The following is a 27413-nucleotide window of genomic DNA, read 5'->3' on the forward strand; positions in this document are numbered from 1 at the left end:
CCTGGCAGCCGTGGGATCGGGGGTAGTGAAGGAAACCCGTGGTTCTTCTCCCGTGCCACGCTGGCTTATAGAAGACATTGTACCAGACAACAAATACTGTCGAGCCTCTTCCATAAGATAGTTTTGCTCCCAAGGAGCATATGGTCTAACGCGGAGATTGGCAAAGCATAGTCATAGGCCAAATCCAGTCTGCTGCTTGTTTTTTGTAAATAAAGTTTTATTGGAACACAGCCATGCTTGTTGATTTACACATTGTCTATGGCTGCTCTCATGGGACAACAGCAGAGTCGAGGAGCTGTGGCAGAGGCCGTATGGCCTGCAAAGCTGAAAATATTTACTCTCTGGTCTTTTGCAAAAAAAAGTGTGCTGACCCTTGGTCTCACAGAAAAAGAAAGAAGTGTTCACTAATAATTATTTTGAAAGTGTGGTTAAGTACAATGGTAAAGATAAGCATAAAATAATACTTATGGTTTCTTGAGACCTTACAGGAGGTGAACCAAATTCTGTTCTGAGTTATTTTATATATGTATATGTTCATTTACTCTCACAACGGCTCTATGAAAATGTACTATTATTCTTATCTACAGAGGAGAAAAAAAAAATCAGGCACAAAAAAGTTAATGACTCGCTTCGGGTCCCAAGTTGGCTAGGAAGGAAAAGAGCCCAGATCAAATGTGGGGCGAGGCTCTGAGTCCCTGCTTTATCCACTGTACTCTTGTGCTTGAGGTAATTCAAGCGTGTGTGTCTTGGGAGACTAAGCGGGGTGCCTCATCCAGTAAAGAAATCCTTTGTGGAGGAAGAGATTCCTGAGCTGAATCCTGAACAAGGAGTTCCGAGTAGGATTTAGCCAAAGCTGAGGCTTTGGGGGAGAAAACCCAGCAGTACCAGCACAGATGTAGAGGAGGAGCTAAGAACTACAATTTAGCTCGCTAGAGTAGACAATATGGAGCAGAAAGTAGTGTGAGCTGTGTGTGCCCTGTCGAAGAGCAAGGGTGTGCCCTGTAGGTGGAGAAGAGCCCCCGGGGAGTGTGAGATTGGAGACAATGGGGCGCCCAGGGTTTTATCTGATGCTGATACTCAAGACCATGCAAGGACAGGGGTGCCCGGGTGGCTTAGTTGGTTAAGCATCGGACTTTGGCTTAGGTCATGATCTCGTGGTTTGTGAGTTCGAGCCCCGCATCAGGTTCTACGCTGATGGTGTGGGGCCTGTTTGGGATTCTCTCTCTCTCCCTCTTCCTCTCCGCCCCTCTCCCACTTATTCTCTCTCTCTCTCTCAAAATAAATAAACTTAAAAAAAAAAAGACTATGCGAGGACAGATTTGAGGATCAGGAAACAGGACAGAGAGGACCTGTTAGGAGCTGGGTTTGAACCAGATCATTGGTGGTGGGAATTTGGGGGAAAGTAAAATCAGCTGAACCTGGTAACTGCTAGAAATGGAGAATGAGAAAGAGGGAGAAGCCTTGAATGTCTCCCAGGCCTCCATCCTGGGTGACAGCGACCTGAATCTCACCACTGGAGACAGGACAGGTAAGAGGGCTTCCAGTCTACAGGGGCAGACGATGAGTTCAGGTTCGGAAGTGTTGAATTCAAAGGAACCGCAGAGCATCCTAGGTACAGGTGCCATTACATGGATGGATGAAATATGGAGTTGAGGTGTTGGCTGGGGCTCCCAACTTGGCGAAAGCAGCATATGGTCGGTAATTCAGCCAGGGGATTGATGAGATCACCTGGGAAAGGTGCAGTGGGAAAAGAGCAGCGCAAAGAACCAACATTTAAGTGGCAGGTGGATGAAGAGGGGCCCATGTGAGAGGCAAAAGAAATAAGAAAGGAACGGCAGAGTTCAGGGTGAGAGGCACCCTTGGAGATATTTTTAGGGAGGAGGAATTGAACAAAAATGTCAAAATAGTGACAGGGACTGAAACACGTGCACCAGAGGTTTTGGGGACACGATCAGAAGTAGTTGTGGTAGAATGGTGGGGATAGACACTGGGATATGGGTTGAAGGATAAATGGGAGAGAGTGTATAGGATTAAAGGAGGCGATGATAACGTGGGAAGGTTTTCGCTTCTGTTTGGGAAGGAAGGGACCTTAGCAGGCTAGCAGGCTGAGGGAGGATGCAGACGGTGGGAGCCGGAGAGAAAGTGAGAAGTGGCTGGTTGGGCCAGGCCTTGAGCAAGCGGGAAGGGACATCGATCGGGTGCCCCTGCACAAGACACGGCATCCTCTGAGACACCTCATCCTCAAAGACTGGGGAAAAGGGGGCGTGTAGCCGGTGGGGTGAGAGGCTGGGGGGTCTTACCTATAAATGGTTAAAACTTTATACAAGAATCAGATCACCAGGTAGGAAGCACAGTCAGTGACTTGAGGGTGAGGAAAGCAGGTGCCAAGTGGGGGGACTTGAGGAGAACAGCGAAGGTCTGAAATCTCCACAAAACTGGGAAAGGACAAGGGAAGGTCAGTGAGTGCTAAGACCTGGCTGAGGCAGCCGACCACGAATTAGAAAATCTCTGGTCTGCACCGTTCTGTGGTTTCTCTCCATTAGCTGGCGACAGCCAGTAAATAAATAAGCAAGAAAACGTTCCGTAGGTATCCCATAGCTCTGTCTCTTTTCACGGCCCCCTCCCTACACCCTTCTCTTCCGTTCCTTGGCAGCCAGAAGTCAGGGAGCAAGCTTGGGTGGTTAGGATGAGCAAGCTGGGGTAACGGGGTGCCTGGGGAAGATGGAAAGGAGAGCGCTGATCTCCAAGGAGCCTCCTGCTTCACAACCACGTGGGGCTGGAGCACACTTCCGCGTCACCCTCTCCATTGTCGCCAAAGCTTAAGTTATACATCTGTGATCTTTGATACCTGGTGCGATTTGTTCTCTCTGTGCAGAGCTCTGGAGAATGAAGGGTTTGAAATAGTTGAGAGGGGCGAAATCGAAGTGAAAGGGAAAGGGAAAATGACCACCTACTTTCTGATCCAGAACCTGCATGCCTCGGAGGACGAGATCATGGGCAGACCTCACAGCCGGCTTGATCGCAAGGGTGAGCAGAAAAGAGAAGCCGCATCTCAGTGTCGGATATTTTTTCCACTAACAACTTCAGATGTGTTTAGTGGGGCCCTTGGGCATGCGGGGTCGGCGTGGGTCATCCCTTTGCACGACTTTCTTTGGGTCGAGGCTCCCAAGGATCAGAGCAACCAGGATGAACACTTGCATCCGGGGTAGTCTGATGCCCCTGGAGCTGGGCTGATGGGCCCAGCCTAAAGGGTCCCTCATGCATTCATTTTCAAGGTTCTTGCCGGTCCCACAAGGGGGCTTTCACATCTGTCTGTCCTGCAGCTGGGGGATGCCTTTAGAAGCTCTCTGCTTCTCGGCCTCAGAGGAGACTCCAGGCCTGGCTTTCCTCACACCCTGAAACCATCCACCTTTCTCATTTTCTGCTGGCTTCTAAAACTGGGAAGAAGGACAAAATCTGTGACTCACACGGCTCCAGGAATGACGGGAGAGTGAGTTTAGGTTAAAACAACCCAGTGCTAAGCCAGCCCAGGGATCACCATTTGGCTCACGGTGCCGCGGCAGATGGAATCCAATGAGGAGGTTTCTATCGGCTGCCAGGCAGGCCCCTCCGCCCCACGCGGTCAGGGCCCCTTAACATCTGCCCTGGTTAATGCTGGGAGGTGCTGACCCGACGGGGAAACCCAGGAGCAGGAGGAAAACCTCCCTGAACCTCTGAAGCAAAGTGGAGGAGGAAGTGGATTCGTTCTGACAGGAGCTAATCTCTAGCTGCTCCGGGGGGCTTGCCAAGGAAAATCTCGAAACCCAGGGGTTTCTGGTTGCTAACACGTGCGGGAGGTCTCTTTGGGACACACGGGTTAACGTTACTATTTTTTAAAGTGGGGCTATCCTGACAAAGAGATGGGTATTTGAAGAGCTTGAAATACTGTTTTCATAGCACGTTCACCTCGCATTGGTCTCCCTGTGAGCTGGGACGGGTTGGGGCCACATTTGACTGATGCAGACACTGAGACAGAGAGATCTAAGTTAAAAACTAGGAATAACTTTGGCTGGTATAGACCAGAGGGCACCCTTAACAGAGTTTTTGGCCTGAATTTCTAGGCTCAAGGTGCCTCGCCCATGACATCACCTTCTCTTTCCCACCAGCATGCCCTCCCCACAGGGAGGATTGCCAGAAAGGGAGAAGGAAGGTTTTTCCCCCTTTTTTTTTTTGCTTTGTTGTCAGAACTAGACAAAGTAAATGGGGAGAGGCGTTGTGCCACCTGATTGTGCGAGAGGAGAGACAGAGCTGGAGGCTTTACACCAGGACCAAACACAATCCAGCCCAAATGCACCCAGCTGAAACTCGATACTGCCTTCTCCCTTGTTGCCCCTGCAGGGGTTCTCAGATGGGAAAGTTTGAGAAGCAGGATTCTAGAACATGGCGTGGGTCAGTAGACTCTAAACCACTTTCAGTTCTGAGCTGGAAAAACAATACTAACCAACAGTAGAATATGAGTAAGGTGCCTCAGTTAAAGATTTCACTGTGGAGCCTGAGAAAGAGAAAGGGTGTGAAAGAGAGGGAGGGCTAGCCCCTTCTGGACCCTAAACAGCATCTCTGTGCAATTTGGGGAAAAGCACACTTTGGGGGGGGGGTAGATATCTCCCCAGGTATGGTTGATGGCAAAGGAAAGTCACCTGTTCCTCTGGGCTGACGTCAGCCTCACTCCTGACCTCCTTGGCCAGGTATCTCCATGCAGAGAAATGGCAGAAAGATCTCAGCCTTTTTTCTTTCCATGCTTCTCTCCATTTCCTCCTCCCCATCAGCCTAGGATCTCCTGCCAGGAGCGGAGGTTCGAGCCCTGGGGAAGGGAGTGCCTGCCCCTCCCATCCCCACTGCAGCGCAGTGCTGGAGATGGCCCCCAAACATGATCCTATTAGCCTTCAGGGGCCAAGGGACTTTGCCCCACACAGCAAGACCCAGCCTCTCAAAGCCAGTGATGGAGGAGGGGGATACGGAAACACTAATATGCACGCTAATGTTCTTCCCGAATTGGCCTCTTTCCTCAGATTATCTCCCATAGGACACACACACTGGTGTTTTGGGTGATTTGGGGGAGGCGCGGGAAGAAGTCCAAGGAGATGAAAGTGAGCAGAGTGGCACTGAGGCCCACGCTAAGAACTATGGGTAACTGCAGTGGGGCAGGGTGAGGGGGCCTCAGCAGTGACCTTCCGGTGCCCTTATGGGTCCGAGCTCCTCCCCCACCTGGCAGGAGGGGACACCCGGGAGGTAACAGGAGCAAGAAAGGATGGCACCCCGGAGCGCTCTTGCTCAAACCATTCTCCTTTCTCCTTTTTGTTCTCTAAAGCAAGTGCGTTTACTGATTCATCTTCTAGCTGGTGAATGCGTTAAACGTATTAAATGTCACATAATCTCCCCAGCAGTGACATTTAACAGGTGGAACCACTGTCCAGCAAGTCCTTCACATGACGGGCACCTGAGGAAATACCCACGGGGCTGCTGATGTTCAGAGGCACCAAAGAAAGGCCCCCACTTCTGCAGCTCATGAGGTTGGCTTGCCACCCTCACTTTCCCTTCCCCACCTGCTTGTTTGCAGAAGCAAGTACTCAAGGACGTCAAGACAGAGCAGCTGTTGCCATCATGCAGTACAAGGACAGTAGGCAGCTGTCCCTGAAGAGTGACACAGCAGATGGTGAGTTCACTGACCACTACAGACACCCCCAGCACCGCGCGGCAGGAGAATCGGTGGGTTCAGAAGTGTGGCTCGTGGGGGGGCGGGGCAGCTCAGGTGGAGTCCCTGCCTTCATACAGCCTGCGTTTTAGTTGTGGAAGACACACAACATAGAGCAAATAAATAAGATCACTTTAGGTAGCGACCGATGTTAGGAAGAAAATGAAAAACTGGGCAATGGAGAAGAGGGCAATGGGGGCTTCTTTGGGGCAGCAGCATTTAAGCTGAAATGTGCAGGGTAAGAGCCAGCCATGCGGCTGTCATGGGGACTTTCAGACAGAGCCATGGTCTAAGCAAACATGAGCAGATCAATTCAAAGAAGAAGAAGAAGAAGGCCAGTGTAGACGTCTAAAGAGGAGTAGAAGAGGAAGGGGGCAGTAGGGAATGAGAGGTAAGCAGATGCCCTGGCCAGTGTGGTCTCGAGCTTTCCTATCCACACACAGAAAGTCTGAGTGTAAGTAAGGGGCAAGGCAGGGAGCGATGGGAGCTCCATGGAAATGTTCCATGGGCGAAGGTCTCTACCACTTGAGTTCCTAAGTGACTGCTCCATAAACAGCTCGGAATAGGAAGTCTAAGAACGCTTCGTGCTCTAGGAAGGGGAACAAATTCATTCTTCAAACTTGCGCTACATGGGGATCCCTCCACAGGAGAGATGAACAGGACTCGGCAGGGGCTGGGCTTCTTGCTTAACATGAGACAGAAGTTTCTCAGCTGGGCCCCTGATTCGGTATCTCCTCCAACTGCTGCTTTCCTGGACATACACCAATACCAACAACTAAAGAAAGAGAAACTGAGGTCACTTCAGTTTGGGGGTGAAAACTGGATGGGTAGAGAACTGGCATTTGTTGGGCAACAAGTTCGTCCTGGGCATTTTGCCCGCTTTATCTCATTTGACACAAGAGTCCTGTGACTGTTCCCGTAACAGAGGTAAGAAAGTTGAAGTTCATATAGGTGATGTAATTTCGATGAGGTCCCACAGCTAGTAATTGGAAGAAGTAGGACTTGATCTTTATGCTTGTTTGTCTCAGCAGCCTGTATTCACGTGAGCGATGGACCCAAACGATTTCGGTTTCCGCAGGTGGTAGGCCCGGGGGCCTCCAGGCTTCACGGTGCCCCGCCATGTTTCTCTCAGATCCTCTGGGCCCCGACCGAACAGCGTTTTGGTTGTTTCTGAGTGTGATTAGCAGGCGTATTAGTGAGGACCAGCTCACACAGTGTGGGTGAATGATAACACGTGTGGTATGAGCCAGAGGCTTGGAAATGAGGACAGAGGGCAGCTGAGCCGCCGGGCCTCACTCTGGCTGTCCAGACTCAGACCTACCAGATCAGAAATCGCTTTGCACAACTTCCCCAGGGAATCGGAGTTTGAGTTTAGCGCGACACACAGGCTTCTTCCTCATCTCTGATGGTGGGCAGCGGACGGAGAATTTCCCCTTGAAGGATTCACGTCACCTGCTCCCAGGGCCTGCCTTGTCATTGTGATTTAGGTCTCAGTTCTGGTGGGTTTGGGGCTACATGTGATAATGTCACGCTTAGCACTGAGGGTGCCAGAAGGTCACTGCAGGAGCCCCCACTCTCACCTCCAGCCTCGGGGCCATTCCGGTTGGCCCCTATGTGGGCGTCATTACAGGAAAGTGCTTCTATTAGCAACCAAAACCTGTCAGGACCCTGAAGATTAGGCTGTTGGCTCTTGTTACCTCAGGGTTCTGCCCGCCTCCCGACCTCTAGGCAGTTGGAAGGCCACTGAAGACTCAGCTCATCGATCACGTCCGCCATCAACCTCACCAGGTCGTCACCTGGTTGCCACACTTCCGATCACTTTCCAGGGGCATCCATTCCCATCTGACTTGGCTCCCAGATGTGGGAAGCAGGTGCTTCCCTGCCTCCCTCTCCCCCTCTGGGCACAGAGCTGCAGAGGCGGGGAGCAAACCACACAGACCCCTCTCTGAGGGCCGGCTGAGATGTGATGCTCACCCCTTCCCTTGGCCCTCTTTCAAAGGGGGGGGCCTCCCTGAATCTCTGTGAGGCCCAGCCCAAGTGTCTGCCTGCCCTGGCAATAGGAAACACTCCAGCAGGACCCAGGCCTGCAGGCTGCACCCAGGACCTGATTTGCACTTGAATAACACTCTTTTCTTCTACTCCACTATGGTTTTGGGTGTTAGATGTGTCGGTGGAGAGACTCCCCAGTGCAATTAAACGGGAGTATTGAGCCGGAGAGAAATCAGTGTGTGTTGACTCAGATATTTAAGCAACCACCTTTCAGTATTGACTAAAAAATTGGCCTTCCAGCTGTCCCTGCTGGCAGGCTCTTCTGGCATCTCGTCAGACTGCTGTTGCTGTGTTTTTCAAATTTCGACTTGCTTCGACTTGTCTCCTGATTCTCCCAGCAATTATAATAATGGGTTCCAGGCTGACCTGTATACAGCACTTAGGCATGCAGCCCAGGCTCCTCTCTGGAGGTGACCCCTTCTTATAAATCAGCCCAAGGTCTTATAAACCAGACCACTTGCTGGGTTCATGGCAGGTTAAGTCAGTTTGAAGGACTTACACAACTCCTACCTGCTCCGCTGGAGGGTGGTGGCGACAGGGGTCCCTCTCTGAGTTGAGCCGTCTACCTGCTGGGGGCTCCGCCGATTCCCCCCAAGTCTGACTCAGTCTTCCTGATAGGAGGAACTTCCCCACCCTGGGCCATCCTCCTCGTGGGTGATTCTTGGAGGCAGGAGTCTGTGGTCACTTAATTGGCAGGTCCTCGCCCCTCACTTTGCAGAGTCTTGACAATACAAGTCAAGTGCCTTTCCCAGACGTGTCCAGTGAGCTGGGTCCCCGCTGGTTGGGAGCCAGGCGAAGGAGCCTGGGCCTGTATTCCTGGCCCTCAGACCTTTCAGCGGCCCATCTGAGGCCTTTCTAAGCATGGCTGTCAGATCTTCCTGATCTCCTCTCTTTGGGGCTGATGAATGGCATAGCTGGGTGTTTTTTGTTGTTGTTGTTGTTGTTGTTGTTTGTTTTTGTTTTGCTTTGTTTTTTGCTAGAGGACTGGTCATCATATGTATTTATTTGTTAATATTGAAGTATTGTTGACACACGATGTCACATTAGTTTCAGGTGTGTGACACAGTGATTCAACGAGAATGTGTACATTACGCCGTGCTCACCGCGGTGTCACCACCGTCTGTCACCATGCAGTGCTGTTACAATACCATTGACTATATTCCCCGTGTTGTGTCTTTTATCCCTGAGGCATAGCTGTGTTTAACCTCAGGCTTTCTAGAAGTTGCGCTGTCAACCCAACAATGTTCTGTAGAAGGAAGATCCTGGGAAGTATAAATGAACTTTTTATAAGCGGGGAGTTTCCTAATGGAAGAACACTGTCAGTGTTAGGACTGGCCTCGAGAGTCATTTGTCAGCCTTGACATCATCGGCTGGGATGTGACATCAGGCGCTGATCGGCATGGGAAGGCATCAGACTCGGATGGCTGGGCCTCACCCCAAGAGCCTACCTCAGTGGGCTCAGAGGGGGCCTTTCAACTCTGGTTTGTTAACCATCTTCACAGGCCATTCTGACAAGCTGCCAGGCTAGGGAACCACCATCATGGTAGAATGAGCACTAGCTTGAAATCAGAACTCATGGGCCCGTGTCCACATCCTGGTGCCCAGTAACCAGCTGTATCAGTTTGGGCAAGTCTGCTTTGTTTCATCTTTCTCAGCCTGAAAGCAGAGTGCCTGCTTTATCTGGTCACTTTGAGGGACAGGTGAGAGGCTATGTATGATCTGGAAACTGTAAAGTGCTGAAGACATGTCACATATGCCAGCTGCTTAGTCAATTAGGGACCCTATTGTTGGGAATTCACTCACTTGACAAATATGTGATGGCAGGGATAGGCAGATCAAGGATGCGGCCTCTGCTCTGATCTCTGGAGAATGCAGGGGCTTCTGGAAGCTGGAGATCTCATTCCTTCAGGTCATGACCTCTTTTGCCTGTGGACAGAAATAGGAGACAAGGGGGAGAGGAATTCTAGAATGGAAACCACCCCCATGAAACCTGGTGACCCCACTGCACCATTTTTATCACTAGAGTAAAATTCTATCACTGGTGGAGTTTCCCCCCAAAGAATATCACTTCTAGAATTCATGGCTCCTTTTTCTGTTCACACTTATGAACGGCATGGTGTGGTCAGACTGACCGTCCCCCAGATCAGGTGGATTCATTGGAAAATGAACTCAGATGGAACCAAGTAGGAGGAGATAAATTGTTCTGCACACATGGAGACCATTCAGGGTAAAAGCCAGGATGGGTGCAGGGTGAGACGTACAGGTGGGAGGGGATGCCTAACTGCAGGCTCCATGTGGGGAGCACTCCAACGGGGTGAAGTCATGGGGACAACTGAGAAGATTCAACTGAGAGTCAGACTTCAGGCTCAGGCCAAAGCCCCCACCCCAGTCACGGAAACTCAGTACTGAAACCAAGATATGGTTTCCCACATCTTATTCTATCTAGGAGGTTAAATACAGATGCAGAATGCAGACAAGGAATTATTTCAATCGCAAATGTAAGAATTCCTTCTTATAACCCCATGTCATATCCTTTATGACTCATGGAGTCCTGTCTGTAATGATCAGCCACGGACCCAAATTCCACGTATATATCCCAAGGCAACAATATTTCCCAGAACTCACCTTTGCTGCCACTACTGAACTGCAGCATCCCCTACGTTCACATTTGACAATGATACACAGCGATGGTTGTTCCCCAAGCCAGGGAAGGTTCTTTCTACAACCATTCTTTTTTACTTAATTCATGTTTAATAGACATCGAAGTGGGTTTTGGTGTTGCTTTTAATTCTTTCCTGGGTTGTGTTGGTTTGTTCAACTGAAGATTATTTGCTTATTCATTTATATTATAGAAGTAATATTTAATTATTACCATTACGTTAAAACCAGAAAGTGCAGATAAACCAAAAGAAGAAAGCAAAAGCACCTGTAATTCCACCACCCAGAGAGGCTACTACTAATGTTTTGTGCCCGTCTTCCACACTTGTGCGTGTTAGGGTACTCGTGCGTGTGTGTGCATGGATGCTTCTCCGCACAGAATGGGGACTGTCACACATACATTGCTCTGTAACTTGGGAGGTGATGGATTTCTTTCCTTTGAATATTTAAACACAGTTCAAAACAAAAGAGGGATATTTGGAAAAGACATAACGAGCTTGACATGTTATGGTATAGTTGTTTCCCATGCGACTTGTGCTGTGGTACACCAAAAGCCAATTTACATCACATCAAGTGGAAACTCCAATTATTGTGTACTTCTGCACATTCGGAATACATCTGTGAGGTAGCTGATATTCTGTGAGTCCTCAAGTTGCCTTTGAAGTTTCCAAGAAAGTCTAACCTAGTTCAACTTAGTTTTGATGTCTAGAATATTTCAGGTACCTAGATATCAGTCATCCATGGGAGACGCACATTGTAATACTCAATCAGGACACAACCACAGCACTACCTTTCCCAATGATGCGCAATAATGAACTTAACTTGTAGCAAAATGACAGTACCAGTAGGCAGTCCTCAGGGATTGTGAGCAATAGTATTGTAAGAGCGAAAGATGATGAATGAGAATTCATCCCAAATAAACAAGGAAAGTCTTTCACCATCTGGAGTGTGGAATGGGATTGGGGTAAAATGTCAAATACATATGTGTAGAAATTCCAGGAAAGTCTTACAATTCCATGCCAATCAAGGCTTGTTTGAATCGTCAGGTGGCATTGACTCAAATGAAGCTGTGTTTGGCCCGGTAGCTTTCAATATGCTGTCTCAGTTCTCCCAACACAATGCTACTTGGTCATTTTTCTCCCCTTGTCCATCAGGGACTTTTTCTCCAGGGGCAGAAAAGGGAAAGAGGAAGATGAGTGAGTTTAATAAGAGCGCAAGGGAAACATGGGTAGGAATGGAGGAGAAAGAGGACCACAGTTGCACACAAGAGAGAAAGTAAAAAAAACAAAAACAAAAACAAAACAAACAAAAAAAACCGACCCAGTTAGAAGAGAGAAAAATGTGCCATGGGAGCAAGAGAAATGAAACTGTGAGGAAAGGTAGGCTGAAAACTTTCTAAGAAGAGAAATTAGAAGGAAGAAAAAACATGAGAAAGTGTCAAAGAATGGGGAGACTAAAGGGTCTGTGAAATATTATTTCCTGGTGTTGAGTTTACTTCCAAAATTCTTTGTGAGAGGTAAGCCAGAAAATAGATTATTCACCTTGGCTACCAAGAAATGATGGTGCTGCCAGGATGCAGGGGCACATCATAAATAGAGCCTCCCTGTGGATAGGTAAACAAAAAGGTTTCCTTTGCTGGATACTCCTATTTTAGCAACTCCAGCCCCGTATTGTTTGGTTTGTGTCTTCGTCAGGGTGACCCCCACGTTTGGTACCAATTCCGAAGGCACGAAACAAATTTCTGCACTCACAATGTTATCTTGTGGAGATTTTCTCTTGCAGGTCTCATAACATTTCCTATGAGTTGAGTGGGAGGCAGATGTGTTGTGTAGTGATCCTTTCACAGCTGGAGAAACTGAGGCACGGGGAGACATTAGCTGGGGAGTTCAGTTGCCCCTTTTAGTGCTGATGGTTAGAGACAGACCTGGCTGCCGTCATGTCCTCTCAATAGTAATCAACTACTTTCCTCTCTGTTTGCCATAATACCACAGCAAAACTGATCTCAAACTTTTCTTTTTCATTTTTTAAAGTTTTTAAATGGATATTTATTTTTGACAGAGAGAGAGAGAGAGAGAGAGAGAGAGAGAGAGAGAGAGAGAGAAAGAGCACAAATGGGGGAGGAGCAGAGAGAGAGGGAGACACAGAATCTGAAACAGGCTCCAGGCTCTGAGCAGTCAGCACAGAGCCCGACGCGGGGCTCGAACTCACGGACCGTGAGATCGTGACCTGAGCCGAAGTCGGCCGCTCAACCAACTGAGCCACCCTGGCGCCCCTAAATGTTTATTTATTTTTGAGAGAAAGAGACAGCGCGAGTGGGGGAGGGGCAGAGAGAGAGGGAGACACAGAATCTGAAACAGGCTCCAGGCTCTGAGCAGTCAGCACAGAGCCCGACGCGGGGCTCGAACTCACGGACCGTGAGATCATGACCTGAGCCGAAGTCGGCCGCTCAACCAACTGAGCCACCCTGGCGCCCCTAAATGTTTGTTTATTTTTGAGAGAAAGAGACAGCGCGAGTGGGGGAGGGGCAGAGAGAGAGGGAGACACAGAATCTGAAACAGGCTCCAGGCTCTGAGCAGTCAGCACAGAGCCCGACGCGGGGCTCGAACTCACGAACCGTGAGATCATGACCTGAGCTGAAGTCAGACGCTTAACCAACTGAGCCACCCAGGCGCCCCTCAAACTTTTCAAACACATTATGCTTATAATTAATCTTGCATATTCCGTTTTTGAGAAATTTGCTTTCTTTTAAAAATTATAATAGTGCTGGGGTATTTTTGACCCAGCGTCAGGCTCTGTGTTAACAGCTCAGAGCCTGGAGCCTGCTTCGGATTCTGTGTCTCCCTCTCTCTCTGCCCTTCCCCTGCTCACACTCCGTCTCTCCCTCTCTCTCAAAAATAAACATTATTTTTTTTAAAAAAAAATATAATAGTGCTTATATTTCAAAGAAAAGCTCTACTGCCATAAATTCTGTGATTCAAAGTGAAAGGGATAATAAAAACTTGTAGAGAATTAGCAAAACACAAAAACAAAACAAAACAAAAAACCCCATATCTGAATAATTAACAGTTTCCAAAGAGCATAAAATATTGCTGAGGGTGATTCAGTGTTTTGCAAGGCAGGGTGGAAGGGGGAGGGCGTACTATGGAGCTCAATGAACGTATAGCTAATGACATCTCCACTTAAGTAACTCCTGTTTGGCCATACCCTATAAAAATGTCACATCTGAGGGTGTTACAAACCTTGATTCCTTGTCAGATTAGCCCCACCTTAGGCATGAGCCGAATACTCCAATATGAGCCATCACCAGGAGTTGCCCCAGTGACATGGTTCTAGAATCATGGAACTCCCACCTTGTTTGCTCCAGGGTCCTTTCCCAAGTTCTCACCTCATCTGGGGCTAGAGACAGGGGAGAAACTGGGGACAGACCCAGTAAGTCCAAATTTTTTTTGGACTAATGTTCTTTAATGAACTAATGTTCTTTAATGACCAGTACATTAGCAAATTGTTTGTGCTGAAAACTACCCATCGCTTTTAAGATCTTAAAGCAAGGTTAATCACTGAACCGGGTTCAGGAAGAGGTCTGAAATGCTAACAGTCCCTAATGGGAAAAGAAGTCATTCATTAATTTGGGAGCAGAAGGCTGAAGATAGAAACCCGTCCTGCATTTCCTAATTTCTAGAACACTAGAGCCGCAAATCTAATATGTGAACCTCTCTGAACTCGGCTGTCTCTGGAGCAATGATTAGTGTAAAAAAAAAAAAAAAAAAAAGAAGAAGAAGAAGAAAGGGAAAGAAAGAGAGAAGCAGGAATGATATATGACTTTAAAATCTTAGATGCTAACTTTTCCAAATGAAACCACAGGGAAAGCAGGAAGAGATCGAGACAAGGCTTTCCATCTGCCTTCTTGCTTCCATTCCTTCTCTGAGTCCTGCTCCCCACCCTCCCTCCTTGCGTGCCTCATTCCCCGAGGTAGTTCTTTTCCAGTGCCTTCTCTCCCTGGGCTCTTTTCCATACTTAGAGTAAGAACTGGCATTTTGAGTTCACACTCTGCGTTATCATTGTGTTAATCACCTTATATCAATCATCTGATTTAGTTAATACCACAATCTTGGGAGATAAGTGTAATCATTATTTCCCCGCTCTTCGGATGAGGACAAACGAGGCCCAGGGAGGTTAACAATGAACTGTGGCCATACCGGGTGTGACCCTTGGCCCGTGTCCTGCTGATGCTCAGACCTCATAGACAGTCCCAAGGCCAGCAAGTCTGGAGGTGCGATTATGTGAGCTACGCACAAGTAAAGATTCGGTATGTGACCAACAAGATGACACAATGTGGGACGAAAGAAATACAACAGCAACAAGGCCGCGGTCTGCCTGGGCTTCCTCAGCCTCGGCTACAAAGGTGTTCTCCGGCTGGGGAGGTGGGAAAGGGAGCCCAGAGCCTGGCTCAGACAGAAGCCCCCTGACCACTGAGGCCAGTCTGAAGCTTGACTGATTTGCTCACCTCATTGTCTTGTTTCAGCTTCTGATGAAATGACACCTGAAGGGAGTTCAGAGGCAGGACAGGACTCCGTGGAGGCAGCTGACAGACAGCGGTCTTCAGATCAGACAGAGACACCTCACTTTCCTAATGACGTTCTGCCGTCTGGTTTCTGTGCTCTGTTGTAACAGAGGGGAAACGAACGCCTGGGCTTAATTTTTCCCCAACTTAGTTTTATGGAGACAAAGGAAAGTAACTTCTTTTCATTTCTCAGTTCAGAACATCTTAAGCTGCGTCTCTTCCTCATTGTCCCTTTGAGAATAGAAGTCTAGAAACGAAACCCAATCCTGACAGGTTTGGAAAGTGTCTTTTACATTCTCAGTTTGAAGCCAACCCCCCCCCCTCCCCCGGCAACTTTGAGGCTGCGTCTTGTTTGCTCCCACAGATGAGAAGTTCGGCTGAGGGGCCCCTTTCTGTTTTCTTCTAACAGGGGTGAATGGCTTCCATGCTCTCATTGCTAGGGTTCCACTGAATCTTCGCCTCTGAGCAAAAGCCCCAGTGGCCAGCTTCAGAGGACACCCTGACCTCTGAGCGTGTTGTGTGCAATGTCTTGCTTTAAATGATGGTGGGAGGGAAGGGGGAGGAAGAGGCGGAGGAAAGAGACCCAGACCCCGCAGTTTATAAATCACCCCATAACACAGCCGGGACGTGAAAGGCACTCGGCCAGGGGTTGTGAAAGGAAATAATTTTCATTCCCAGCCCTGGGAATTATGTGAAGCAATAGAACGAAAGCTGCATTCCCCAGAGACTTTCTGAAAGTAGGATGGAGGGGAAAATGTGAAAATCACAGGAAGGGCAGACTTAGGAAAGATAGGGAAGCAGAGCAGAATGAAGCCAGACACCCAGGCCCCTTGGCCAGCCACCTTCACGACACAGAAGGCCCCTCTACTACTGGTCGCTGTGGGCATGGAAACACCTTCTGCCGCAGAGAGCGCCGGAGATGTTCTCAGAGGCATGGGCCCGGGCAGGGGGGGAGGCAGAGATGTGGTCTTCGGACTATGCATCTGCGTTTGGGGATGGCCAGAAACTTAGCACGTATGTTTTACCTAGATAATAAAATCTGAGGGCATGCATGGTTCTGTGAGTCATCCTTGCCAGGACCTGACTTGTCCCAAGAGGCATTAACTGTCTCCGACAATTCCCAGGAGGGCACGGGCAGGACCCGACTCCGTCCCCCAGCCAATCCCAGGGGCAGAAGGGAAGGGGAAGGCAACAAGAGCTGAATTCCTTGCTCTATCCTTCCGGGAGGCAACCGTGTCTTGTGTCTAGAAACGGGCAGGTGCAGGGCTACAGCAAGCCAGGATTCGAATGAGCACAAAGTGCTCAGTCAAAAGATGTGTGTTCTTGGGGCGCCTGGGTGGCTCAGTCGGTTGGGCGTCCGACTTCGGCTCAGGTCACGATCTCACAGTCTGTGAGTTCGAGCTTCACATCGGGCTCTGGGCTGATGGCCCAGAGCCTGGAGCCTGCTTCAGATTCTGTGTCTCCCTCTCTCTCTGCCCCTCCCCCATTCATGCTCTGTCTCTCTCTGTCTCAAAAATAAATAAACGTTAAAAAAAAAATTAAAAAAAAAAAAAAAAAAGATGTGTGTTCTTGTCCTGACTCTACCGCTTGACCTCTTGGTACCTCAATCTCTCCAGCTATAAAATAGGGTTAGTGACAGCTGCCCCACCTACCTCACAGGGTTTTTGTTTTGTTTTCTGGTGAGTGTTTGGGGAAATACAAGAGCACAAATATGCCCGTGATGCTCCCAATAATAGTAGCTACTGACGTTTGTTGACCACCAAACACACGCTAGGCACTGGCCGCACATGTACGTTACACGTTACTTCCGTTCCCGGCAACAATCCTATAATAAGTCAGGTCTTGCCCTCCCCACTCAACCGATGAGGAACCAGCTCACACAGATTCAGCAGCCGGAGATCACACTGACGGTGCTGGCAAATAGCCCAGGCCAGACACACCCTGCTCAACATTCTTAGGTCAAATAAAGGCAGGACAGCCTGGAGGTATGGACCCTGGAGCTGGGGGGGGGGGGGCAGGTCTGAATCCTGCTTCAGGATTCAACGTTCCCGGCTGTGTGAGTTTGGGAAAGTTGCTTAACATCTCTGTGCCTCAGTGTTCCTTGTGTAAAATGGGGATAATTAGAGGACCTGCCTCATAGGAATGTCACGAACTACACGCAAAGCATTCAGAAGAGGTAGCCACGCTTTGCAAGCCCTCTTCAGAGGCGAGGAATTTTTATGTTCTTGAAACGCGCCTCTGAAACGAGCAAAAGTGATCCGGCTCACAATTCTTGTTACTTTCCGCACACACTTTCCTTTGAAGTCCTTTAGCTCAGCTTTGAGCCACAAGAACCCAGCCCAAGACTATGAACACGGTTAGGTGGCAGCATGGCTGGAGACAGGAGAGCAAACAGCTGTTTGGGAGAGTGGCGGCTTTTTGTTTTGGTTTTGGAGGGCGCAGAGCGGGAGCCTGCAGCCAGGGCTCCCCGCCCGCAGCTCGCTTTGCTTCCTTGGCCCCAGCAGAATGTGCCCCTTGAACGCTCAGTTATACCTAAGACCGCCAGAGACTGGGAAGCAGGTGCCCTCGCCTTGCGTGAAAATGGAGAGGATTTTGTTCAGTGTTTATTATGATTGAAATAATTATTTCCAGCTGTAAATGAATGACTACATCTTGCATTTGGTATCCCTCCGGAGCCTGCTGTTTACTCGGGAGTAAACACTGGTGGAGACGAACTTCGGCGCCCAGAGAAACCCGGCCGGGCTGCCGACATGCTCTGTGAGCCCCTGGCACTCTCAAGGGAGCGTTCTTTCTTGGATGCCCTCCTCGCCGCTGGAGCCCTCAGGGGCCCCCTTGCCAAGCTGGGCGTGTGCCCGTCCACTAAGAGGGCAGGTCGGCTTGGGGGACGCCTGTACCTCTGCACACCTCTGCAAGTGCTATGCTCTCCCGACAACATCTGGTGGTCCGCCTGATGCCCATCCGCTGAACATCTGGCTGTCACTCCAGAAACAGACTTTTGTTTATGAGCCGTGAATGCTTTGCTCAGCAGGGAAGGCACAACGAGTCCACACGGAGCCCCCTCCAGGCCTTAGGACCTTGGTGGGGAGAGGGACCCTCCCACACCTACCACCTGTTAGGTTCATTTCATCCTGTCACCCTGTCTGGCACCAGCCCCTCGGCTCCCTGCACCGCAGGCCACAGTCCTGGGCACGGCCGACTTAGATCCAAGCAGATGGCTTCTGACCCGGTCTAGCTAGCCAAGGGCTATTACGGACTCGCTGGCCTCCAGCCCATGGACAGAGGTGGACGTTTTCATTAGTAAGAACTTGAAAACACCATCTACCGTCCTTCCCCACGGGAGCCCAGAGCTTAATCCTGTGGCTTCTACAGCCAGCCCGACCTCCCAACCCTTACACACCAGCCTCTGGAGGTGGGGTTCATGGGCACGGGTGGAGGGGACGACAATATGCCGGGATGCCCCTCCTGCCACCCTTTTGCCCGTCCACCTGGCTTTCTCCAGGGCCATCTGAGCCTGGTTTTCGAACGCCGGGGCCTGGCAGGGGCTGGGGTCTCACCCCTCCTCTAGGTACCAGCGCTCATTCTTTACAACAGCCCGAACTCCCCCACCTTTTCTTTCTCACCCTGTCTTCTTTTCCAGCTTTCCCTCAGCCTGAGAAAGAAGGCGAATCACGCGCCTGGCTGAGGAATGAGATCATTTCTCTCCCCTCTTAGCAGGCTTGCTGTCTGCTAGTCGGGGTTACTGGAAGAAAGCGGGAAAGCTCGATTTCCACAGAGAGCCATCTGGCTGCACCAGACCCACGCTGATGCTAATCCGTTGGTTTCTTTTTCTTTAGTCTTTTTTTTTTTTTATTTTGTTATTATTATTTTTTCATTTTTTTGTTCCCGAGGAACACTTCGTCTGCAGCTGTAAACTGAGACCTGGTCCCTCCGAAGGCGAGCCCGCGTTTGGTGCGCACGTTTGTTACAGCATTATGCACTCCCCGCCCCCTTGTAGGTGTCAGGGCATCATTGTTATCACTGGTGGGTCTATGTACTTGTAACGTCAGGGCCGTACTTTCAAATGGAAATCAGGCAATTATGCTCCACATGGAGACATCTGACAGATGCAGAAGTTTTACACCACTGGCTGTGTCACGGGGACAAAGGCGACCAGCGCTCCCAGGAGATGGTGAAATAAATAGAATATGTTGCAGGGGGGGCAGAAAAATCGAGGAATAATGAGCCGTGTGATGCGAGTTCATAGCTCCTGTGGCTGTTTAACTTCAAAAGGTGATAATGATATGTCAACGAACTGCTTAACTCATCCCTGTGAAGGCAGCATTAGAAAACCGACCACAATGTGCATTCAAACACGGGCAGACGCCCTTCTCTGCATGTTTCTCAGTTTACCAGTGCACGGCTTCAGAGTGTTTCCCCTTGTTTTGCCTCCTTCTCGCGGGGGGCTCCAGTCGGCCTAAAGACAAGAGGGGCTGGTTGTAGCCTGAGGTATACGTGACCAGCAGCTTCCTGTCGACGTTCAGCGTTAGACATGGAGTGCTCATGCTGGCTGGGAACCGTGGTGGCAATACTCTCGCGGCCACCAGGGGTTGCGTCCGTGTTAGGCACCAAGCCCCAGCCGGGTGCCCCGGTCCTGTGAGTGTGAGGTGAGTACTGTTACCATCCGACGTTACAGCTGGGGAAAGAGGTATAGAGCTGAGTGCGAGAACGGGGCTTCGGCTCTGGCCCCCCGACTCCCACCCCAACTCTGGTCTTGGCTCAGGCCCCTCGCAGCCTCTCTGATGCTTCCACAGACGTAGGGGGAAAGGTGCATGCTCGCGCCTGCTCCCTCGACAAAGCCCCCGAGGTCAGACACATATAGTTGGAGTTAACTAAATAGGAGAGACCTACATGAAAGTTAAGACTGAATTGTCCCCCCATAGAATATCCAGCAGTTTAAACGAACGGTTAGTTGGAGCCTGAAGCATGCCGTAAGATTCATCGCTCGATGTGTCTAAAACTGAGTTCAAATTCATTTATATTACCAAGAAGTAAAGTGTCCCCCAATCCTGCTCATTGCTCTCTCCTGTCGGGGAAGAAACAACTCGGAGCAGGCTTTGGCCCATCGCTTTGGACTCGAGCAGTCCCTGAAGATCCCCCGTTACTCGGTTGCCTTGGATTAACAGGAAATTAACATGAAAGCGGATGCCAAATAACACTGAGAAAAAAGGGAAGACGTTTTATCTTCCAGAAACCGTATTTTTAAACTAAGCATATGATGAAAGAAATAAAACAGCTTTACATAGGAATCGCTGACGCGTTCTCAGATCAGCAAACGCCACTTTGAAAGTGCCCGAAGCACCGTGACAGGGAGAAAACATTAATCCAACAAAACCAGAGGCGGCGGGCGGGAGGCAAAAGGTTTACTAATGTGCTAGTGATCAGTAAACACCAGTCACACGCACGTCGCCCTCTGATCGTGACTTGTTCTACCCTGTCCGAGGGTGGAAGAACATTTAAGGAGACTGACAACTCTTTGCACTGTTAGCTTTGTCGTAGGCTAGGAAATAAATTACATTTCTGCTTATGGAAAATTAGTCTTACTTTTCTCATTTCTGCTGAACACATTTGTTTGAAGATATTAGATTAGAATGGTAAGCTTGCATTGCAGAAGTGAAAAAATACCATTAAAGTATTCTGTTACATAAAGACCTCAATTAAAAAGGATTGAAAACACCAGTGACAAGCACAAGAGACTGAAGTTACAAATCACTCGCAAATGGGCCACTCAGGAGCTCAGCAAAGCAGCAGGAACCTCATCCCTTGGGTGGGGCCCGCCGTCCTGAGGAACCCATGAGCCCAGCAAGGACTTGTGTCATAGAGACCAAGCACTAAGGACCGAAGGGAGGAAAAATAGGAGCAAAGAAAATGGGAATACTAATTAAAAATCAGGAACTAAAAAATCTAAAAAATCGGGGCACCTGGGTGGCTCAGTCAGTTAAGCGTCCGACTTTGGCTCAGGTCAGGATCTCACGGCTCGTGGGTTCCAGCCCCACGTCGGGCTCTGTGCGGACAGCTTGGAGCCTGGAGCCTGCTTCAGATGCTGTGTCTCTCTCTCTCAGACCCTCCTGGCCTCTCGCTCTGTCTCTCTGTCTCTGTCTCTCGAAAACAAATAAACATTAAAATTTTTTAAATTAAAAATCAAGAAAAGCTGGGGCACTGGGGTAGCTGTTGGTTAAGCATCTGACTCTTAATATTGGCTCAGGTCATGATCTCATGGTTCATGAGACCGAGCTCCATGTCAGGCTCTGCACTGGTAGCACAGAGCTTGCTTGGGATTCTCTCTCTCCCTCTCCCTCTGCCCACCCCCCCCAAAATAAATAAATAAACATTAATTTTCTTTTAAATCAAAAAGAGCTAAAACAGAGGTTAAGAGCCTCAAAATATATGCCATAGCTAACCAGCTGGACACTGGCTAGTGTCCATGATTAGTTCGCCTATAGTATCTTTCCGCAAAGAACTTTAACATCTTCATTATATGTTCTTTACTTATCAAAAGTATTTTTTAATGTTTATTTATTTTTGAGAGAGAGAGAGAGAGAGAGAGAAAGCTTGAACAGGGGAGGGGTAGAGAGAGAGGGAGACACAGAATCCAAAGCAGGCTCCAGGCTCTGAGCTGTTAGCACAGAGCCCAATGCGAGGCTCGAACTCACAAGCCATGAGATCATAATCTGAGGCAAAGTTGGACGCTGAATCGACTGAGCCACCCAGGCACCCCCATATCAAAAGTATTTTTAATTAAACATTTGACAAAAAATAAATCAGTTCACAGAGAAATCTCTAAAAATTTTTCAGGTTCAACCATTTACCATTTTGAAAGTTTTTTTTAAAAAACCACCTCTGACTAAAAAAGTTGTTTTATGTTTTGGTTTTGCTTTTTTCTTGTCTCTAACACATTTGTTTGTAAATATTATGGTCATCTTGTGATTGTGAGTTTTTTCAAAGTGAGTATGATTGGCAAAATCAAAATTGATTTTGACCCATCTCTTCCAAAAAATTGTGTGTGTGTGTGTGTGTGTGTGTGTGTGTGTGTGTGTGTGTGTGTGTTTGAATATGAACCTGGCTCTCAGGTCATCTAGGTATCGTAACTCTGTATGTGACTGTGTGCATATCACCACAGTACTTAGCATCTTAAGAAAAGTAAAGCAGATTGCTGTATAATGAGGGTACAGTGGGAATGCAACAGTGCAGGAAAGCTTTCCATTAATCATTCTAGTAAAAACATATCAACTTTCTTTATACGTGATTATGGACAATGTGAACTTTGAAAAACCGTGCCGTTTATTGGAAGAAGAAATAAAATGAGACAGCAAGCAGACCATATAAAAAAACACATGTGGGATTTTTCAGATTACACCCTTCACACCCTTGAGAAAATCTTTTCAAAGGGAGCCACAGTCACTCACAGAAGTGAGTCACAGTTCTCAGATGGATCGAATTGAAGGAACAGTTGAAAGCCACTGATTTAGATCAACATGTTAATAGCAGTCATCTTTAGAAGCTAGAATTATGGCTGACTTTCTTTTTCTTCATCATGAGTTTCTGAGTTTTCCAAGGAATAATGTAAAGGGCTTATAGCACGTTGCTTAAATGAATGGGCACTGGAGCCAAGCCTCCCAGGTTTGGAGTCTGGTTTTGTGGCTCATTGGCTTATGCAAATCACTTTCCACCTTTGGGCTCTCCATGTCATCTGTAGCATGGCAACCATCACAGTCCCTATGTCAGAAAGTTGTTAGGATGGCTAGTGGGATAATGCTTGCAAAGCACATAGCGTCTTGGGCACGGAACTGTGCAATAAATGTTAACCATTTAAGCAAAATCCTTTAACGGCCCATGTCTGTACGGTTTCTTACAGAAATAGAAAAAGCGGAAACCCCAAGTCTCACTGATGAAGCCAAATATAATTTCCATTTGCCACATTGCCTGATCCCTGGTGTAAGTGAGCATTCCTCCGGTTCCTGTTCTTCCACATCCCCTGTGTTTTTCATTCATACGCCCATTGCAGCCTGACCCTAGCTGATTTGTTTATATGTGCTGGAAGTAGTCACCGTGGTTGATTTTAAGCTACCAGTGGTTTCGCAAACGGCTTGGGAAACTCCTGAATGTTTAACAATTCGCTCTCATGAACCAGCATGCCACTGGCGAACTTCTCTTTTGACGATTCCTACATTTGAAAATTGCATGTTATGTATGCATGGATGGATTTATTTTCAAAGTCGATTGATTTATTTATTTATTTATTTATTTATTTATTTATTTAGAAAGAGCACAAGTGGGGAAGGGACAGAAAGAGAGGGAGAGAGAGAATCCCAAGCAGGCTCTGTGTTGTCAGCACGGAGGCCTACGCAGGGTTTGATCTCACCAACCGTGAGATCAGGATCTCAGCCCAAATCAAGAGTCAGACGCTTACCCAAATGAGCCACCTAGGCACCTCTAACATTGCATTTTAAATGGCAGGTTGGGATTGACAGGGAAGAAAAAATAACTCCCCTCTCCATACCCCCGGGCCAGCACAAATATGGCACTGAATTTGGGGACAATATTACCAGTAGGGGCCATTAGCCATAACTAAACATGTGGCCAAATGGACTGTTTTCTGGGTTGATCTTTATTATTGCAATGGTGAGATGAAGATTTCTTGGAAACCAATGGGATTGTCAAAGCAGAGTCCATTCCACGGGTCCCCAGATAGCTCTGGCACCCTGAGGAAAGGAGCAAGGTGGAGCATCTTCGGATTTCTTTAAGTATTTTTTTTCCAGTTTATTTCAAAAGTCAAGATAAGTAATACCATAAAATAATAATAATAATAATACCATAAAGTGGCATAATTTTTCCGATGTCTTTTTCCGATCTCTGAACCTATCCACCCACTGCTGTCATTATAGATCAGCATTTGAAATTAACTTCTCACTAATATTTTCTTTATGAAACTACAGGCACACGCACATAGGTGTTTTCATTCCCCACACCTACCTACCTTCCCCAAGAGATATTATCTACATGGTTCTACACTTACTTTTTTCACTTCACACTAGAACCTGACATTTTTTCACGTCAGTATCTAGAGAACATCCTCATTCTTCTTCTTGCAACTGTGTAGGTTTTCATGAGGTGACACACTGAAGACAGCGCCACATTCTTCGCTCCTCTTCCCACCGAGAGGTAGATTCTACTTCCTTCCCCTCGAAGACGTGCCGGTCGTAGTGATTTGCTCGGTTAACAGAACACAGTGCGAGTGAGGCCGTGCATGTAGGTCAGGAGCGAAGAGGTTGGCTGCTTCCCCCTCCTGCCTCTTGGGACACTCCCCTGGGGGGGAAAGACGCTTGGGGAGAAATCTGACTACCCTGCGGCCATCATGCTGTGTGGCAGCCAAGCCGGCCATGTGGAGAGACCGTGTGCAGAGAGATCTCAGCCAGTCCCAGCTATTTTAGCCATGTTGGCCTGTGCACCGGACATGGCAATGAAGACCGTGGAGGCTTCAGATGATTTCAGCCCAGCCAACATCTGACTGCAACCCCACGAGAATTCCGAAGCGAGACCCGCCCAGCTGAGTCCGGTCAACCCACAGAACACTGAGAGATGATAATGTGTTTTTGTTCTAACTATTGTATTTTGGGGTCATTTGGCTATAGCAACTGATAACCGGAACACATTGTGCAGATACGCATAATTTATTTAGTTAGCCCCTTATAAACACACATTAGGGTCGTTTCCAATCTTCTGTTGTGTCAACCTATGAGGTCATGAATAATCTTACCTATATATGTTTTGCACAGTCGCAGGTTTATAAATTCTCAGAACCGGATAGTGAGTCAAAGGACAGATGCATTTGCAATTTGGTGAATTTCCATTCATTTAACGTGCCAATTCCTTGTGCATTTTTCTATTGGCTTGTTCTTTTACTTCTCAGTTTCTAGAAACTTGGGTCTTTGTGAAATGAGATACAAATAGTTTTTCCCATTTATTTTGTATTTGGACTTTGCTTATATTGATTTTTGCCAGGAAGAATTCTATTTTTAAGTCTCCCATATTTCTTTCATTTCTTTGATCTTTTATCACTTAACCTTTGATCCATTTAGAATTCATCCTGATGCACACATCTAACTTTGTTTTTTCTAAATTGCTACTTGTCTTAAAATCATGTATGAAATAGATCCATATTTTTGCTACTGATTTGAAATTTTACCTTTAGCATATACTAAGTTTTAGTACGCATTTAGGTCTACCCGTAGTATGTTTATTCTGATTCTTTATCATCTATTCATTTCCTACTGCACTCTTAATTTTTGCAACATAGAACTATAGTTTAATACGTGAGACGGCTAGTGTGTGTCTTGGTCTTTTTTTATTAAAAAATTTTTTTTTAATGTTTATTATTTTTGAGAGAGACAGAGCGCAAACAGGAGAGGGGCAGAGAGAGAGGGAGACACAGAATCCGAAGCAGGCTCCAGGCTCTGAGCTGTCGGCACAGAGCCCGACACAGGGCTCGAACCCATGAGATCTCAGAAGATCGTGACCTGAGCCGAAGTCAGACAGACGTTCAACCGACTGAGCCACCCAGGCGCCCCGTGTCTTGTTATTCTTCTTTCAAAGGATTGTCCTGAATGTTCTTAACTTATTTTCTTACGTGAGCTTTAGAGTCAACTTGTTAAGTTACACACATAATCTGGCAGTCTATGGGTTGGAATTACAACACAGGGAGATTTCATTGAGGGAGATTTGCCATCTTGAAGATAGTCACTCCTTTTATCCAAGCATATGGTATGCCTGCATTTGTTTAAAACTGCTTTTGTGTCTTTCGGGATCAGTTTAAAGTTTTTGTTTCATAAAGATGTGGAACATTTCTTAGGCTTATTCTTGGTTATTTTAGCTTTTTTGTTGTTATGCTAAGTGTAAAAAGGCCTTCCATTACATCTCCTAATCGGCTGCATAAATGAAGGAAAGCTTTTGAAAGTTATATATTGATTTTATATTAAGCCACCTTACTCAAGTTTTATTTTCAGAATCTTTTTCACATAATCCTCTTGGGACATCCAAAAATACAAATATATGATTTGCAAATAATGATAATTTTATATCTTTTCAATTTTTCTGTGTCTAATTTCTCTTTCCTGTTTGTAACATTTTTAGCTTATTCTTGACATTAGTAGGGATGATATTGGTATTTCCACTTTATTTTTTAGAGAGAGAGAGAAAGCGTGAGTGTGAAGGGGGCAGAGGGGGAAAGAGAGAGAGAGAGAGAGAGAGAGAGAGAGAGAGAGAGAGAGAGAATTCCCAAGCAGGCTCTATGTTCAGCATGGACCCCAAAGTGGGGCTCAATCCTAAGACCCTGGGATCATAACCTGGGCTGAAATCAAGAAATGCTCAACTGACTGAGCCCCGGTATTTCTCCTTTAAACATATGTTGACTTTCAAGTTGGCTTATCCTAGCAGGTGCACATCTATTCTTATTTCACTGAATTTTTTAGATCAAGAATGGAAATTTAATTTTACTACATATCTTCAAAGCACCTAAAGAGATAAATACATAGTTCTTTTCTTTGATCATTTATATGGTGAATTCATATAAGTAGACTTCCTGAAATTGAACCATCTTTGCATGGAATAAATGCCACTTTTTCATGCTATACTATTCTCTTAAGGAGTTGCTTGAGTCTACTCGGTAGAACTTTGCTTTGTGTTTTTGCATCGGTATTTTAAAATTATTTCATTTAAAAAAATTACAGTTATTATCAGGTTTTTAAATTCAATATTATGCTCACTTTTGTGTCCTTCTTAATACGTCTTTTCTACACCCATATCCATTTCATTTTGTTTGCTTTTCTCATTTTGACCCTCTAAGCTCCTTGCTATGTTTTATTATTATCCATTTTCTCTCCCAATTCATCCTTCTTTCTTTGATGGTTCATTTTTTTCTTCCATTTCTACCCTGGATGTCGCCAGCTCACTCTCGGTCTCTTGTCTTGCCGTCACTGCTAACGGAGGGCTGTGCCTCTGCGTTGTGCCCCAACTTTGTAGAGGTGACTTCATCACTAAATATTTCACATCTGTAGTACAATACTTTATACTATTTTCATCTGCTCTTTGGCAACATTTTATCTGCCATTTGCTTTTCCTGATCTTGTTTTATGTCTTGAGTCTCTGGAATAATTTGGGTGGGTTCTTTTTGATGTCTCACTTTTGGAGCCAGTGAGTTTTTCTTGTACCAAATATCTGCAGGGTCCCATCCAAGCCTAGTAGGAATTTTTTTTATGAATCAAGAGTTTGTACATGAGTTTTAAATTTTTTTTTAATGTTTATTTATTCTTGAGACAGAGACAGAGCATGAAAAGGGGAGGGGCAGAGAGAGGGAGACACAGCATTGGAAACAGTTTCCAG

General features: G+C 47.2%; 1 protein-coding gene across 1 annotated transcript in view; it reads left to right on the forward strand.

Annotated features, from left to right (window-relative positions):
• The window catches only part of LOC102970885 (guanylate cyclase soluble subunit beta-2-like), a 59803-nt gene extending 56594 nt beyond the window's left edge, over positions 1–3209 (forward strand). The window contains exon 15 of the mRNA XM_042998326.1: positions 2876–3209. Within this exon, the coding sequence (XP_042854260.1) occupies positions 2876–3209 (334 nt within the window). The remainder of the gene's footprint in view (positions 1–2875) is intronic.
• Positions 3210–27413: the final 24204 nt, after the last annotated feature.

The sequence above is a fragment of the Panthera tigris genome, chromosome A1 (assembly GCF_018350195.1).
Source record: "Panthera tigris isolate Pti1 chromosome A1, P.tigris_Pti1_mat1.1, whole genome shotgun sequence".
NCBI lineage: Eukaryota > Metazoa > Chordata > Mammalia > Carnivora > Felidae > Panthera > Panthera tigris.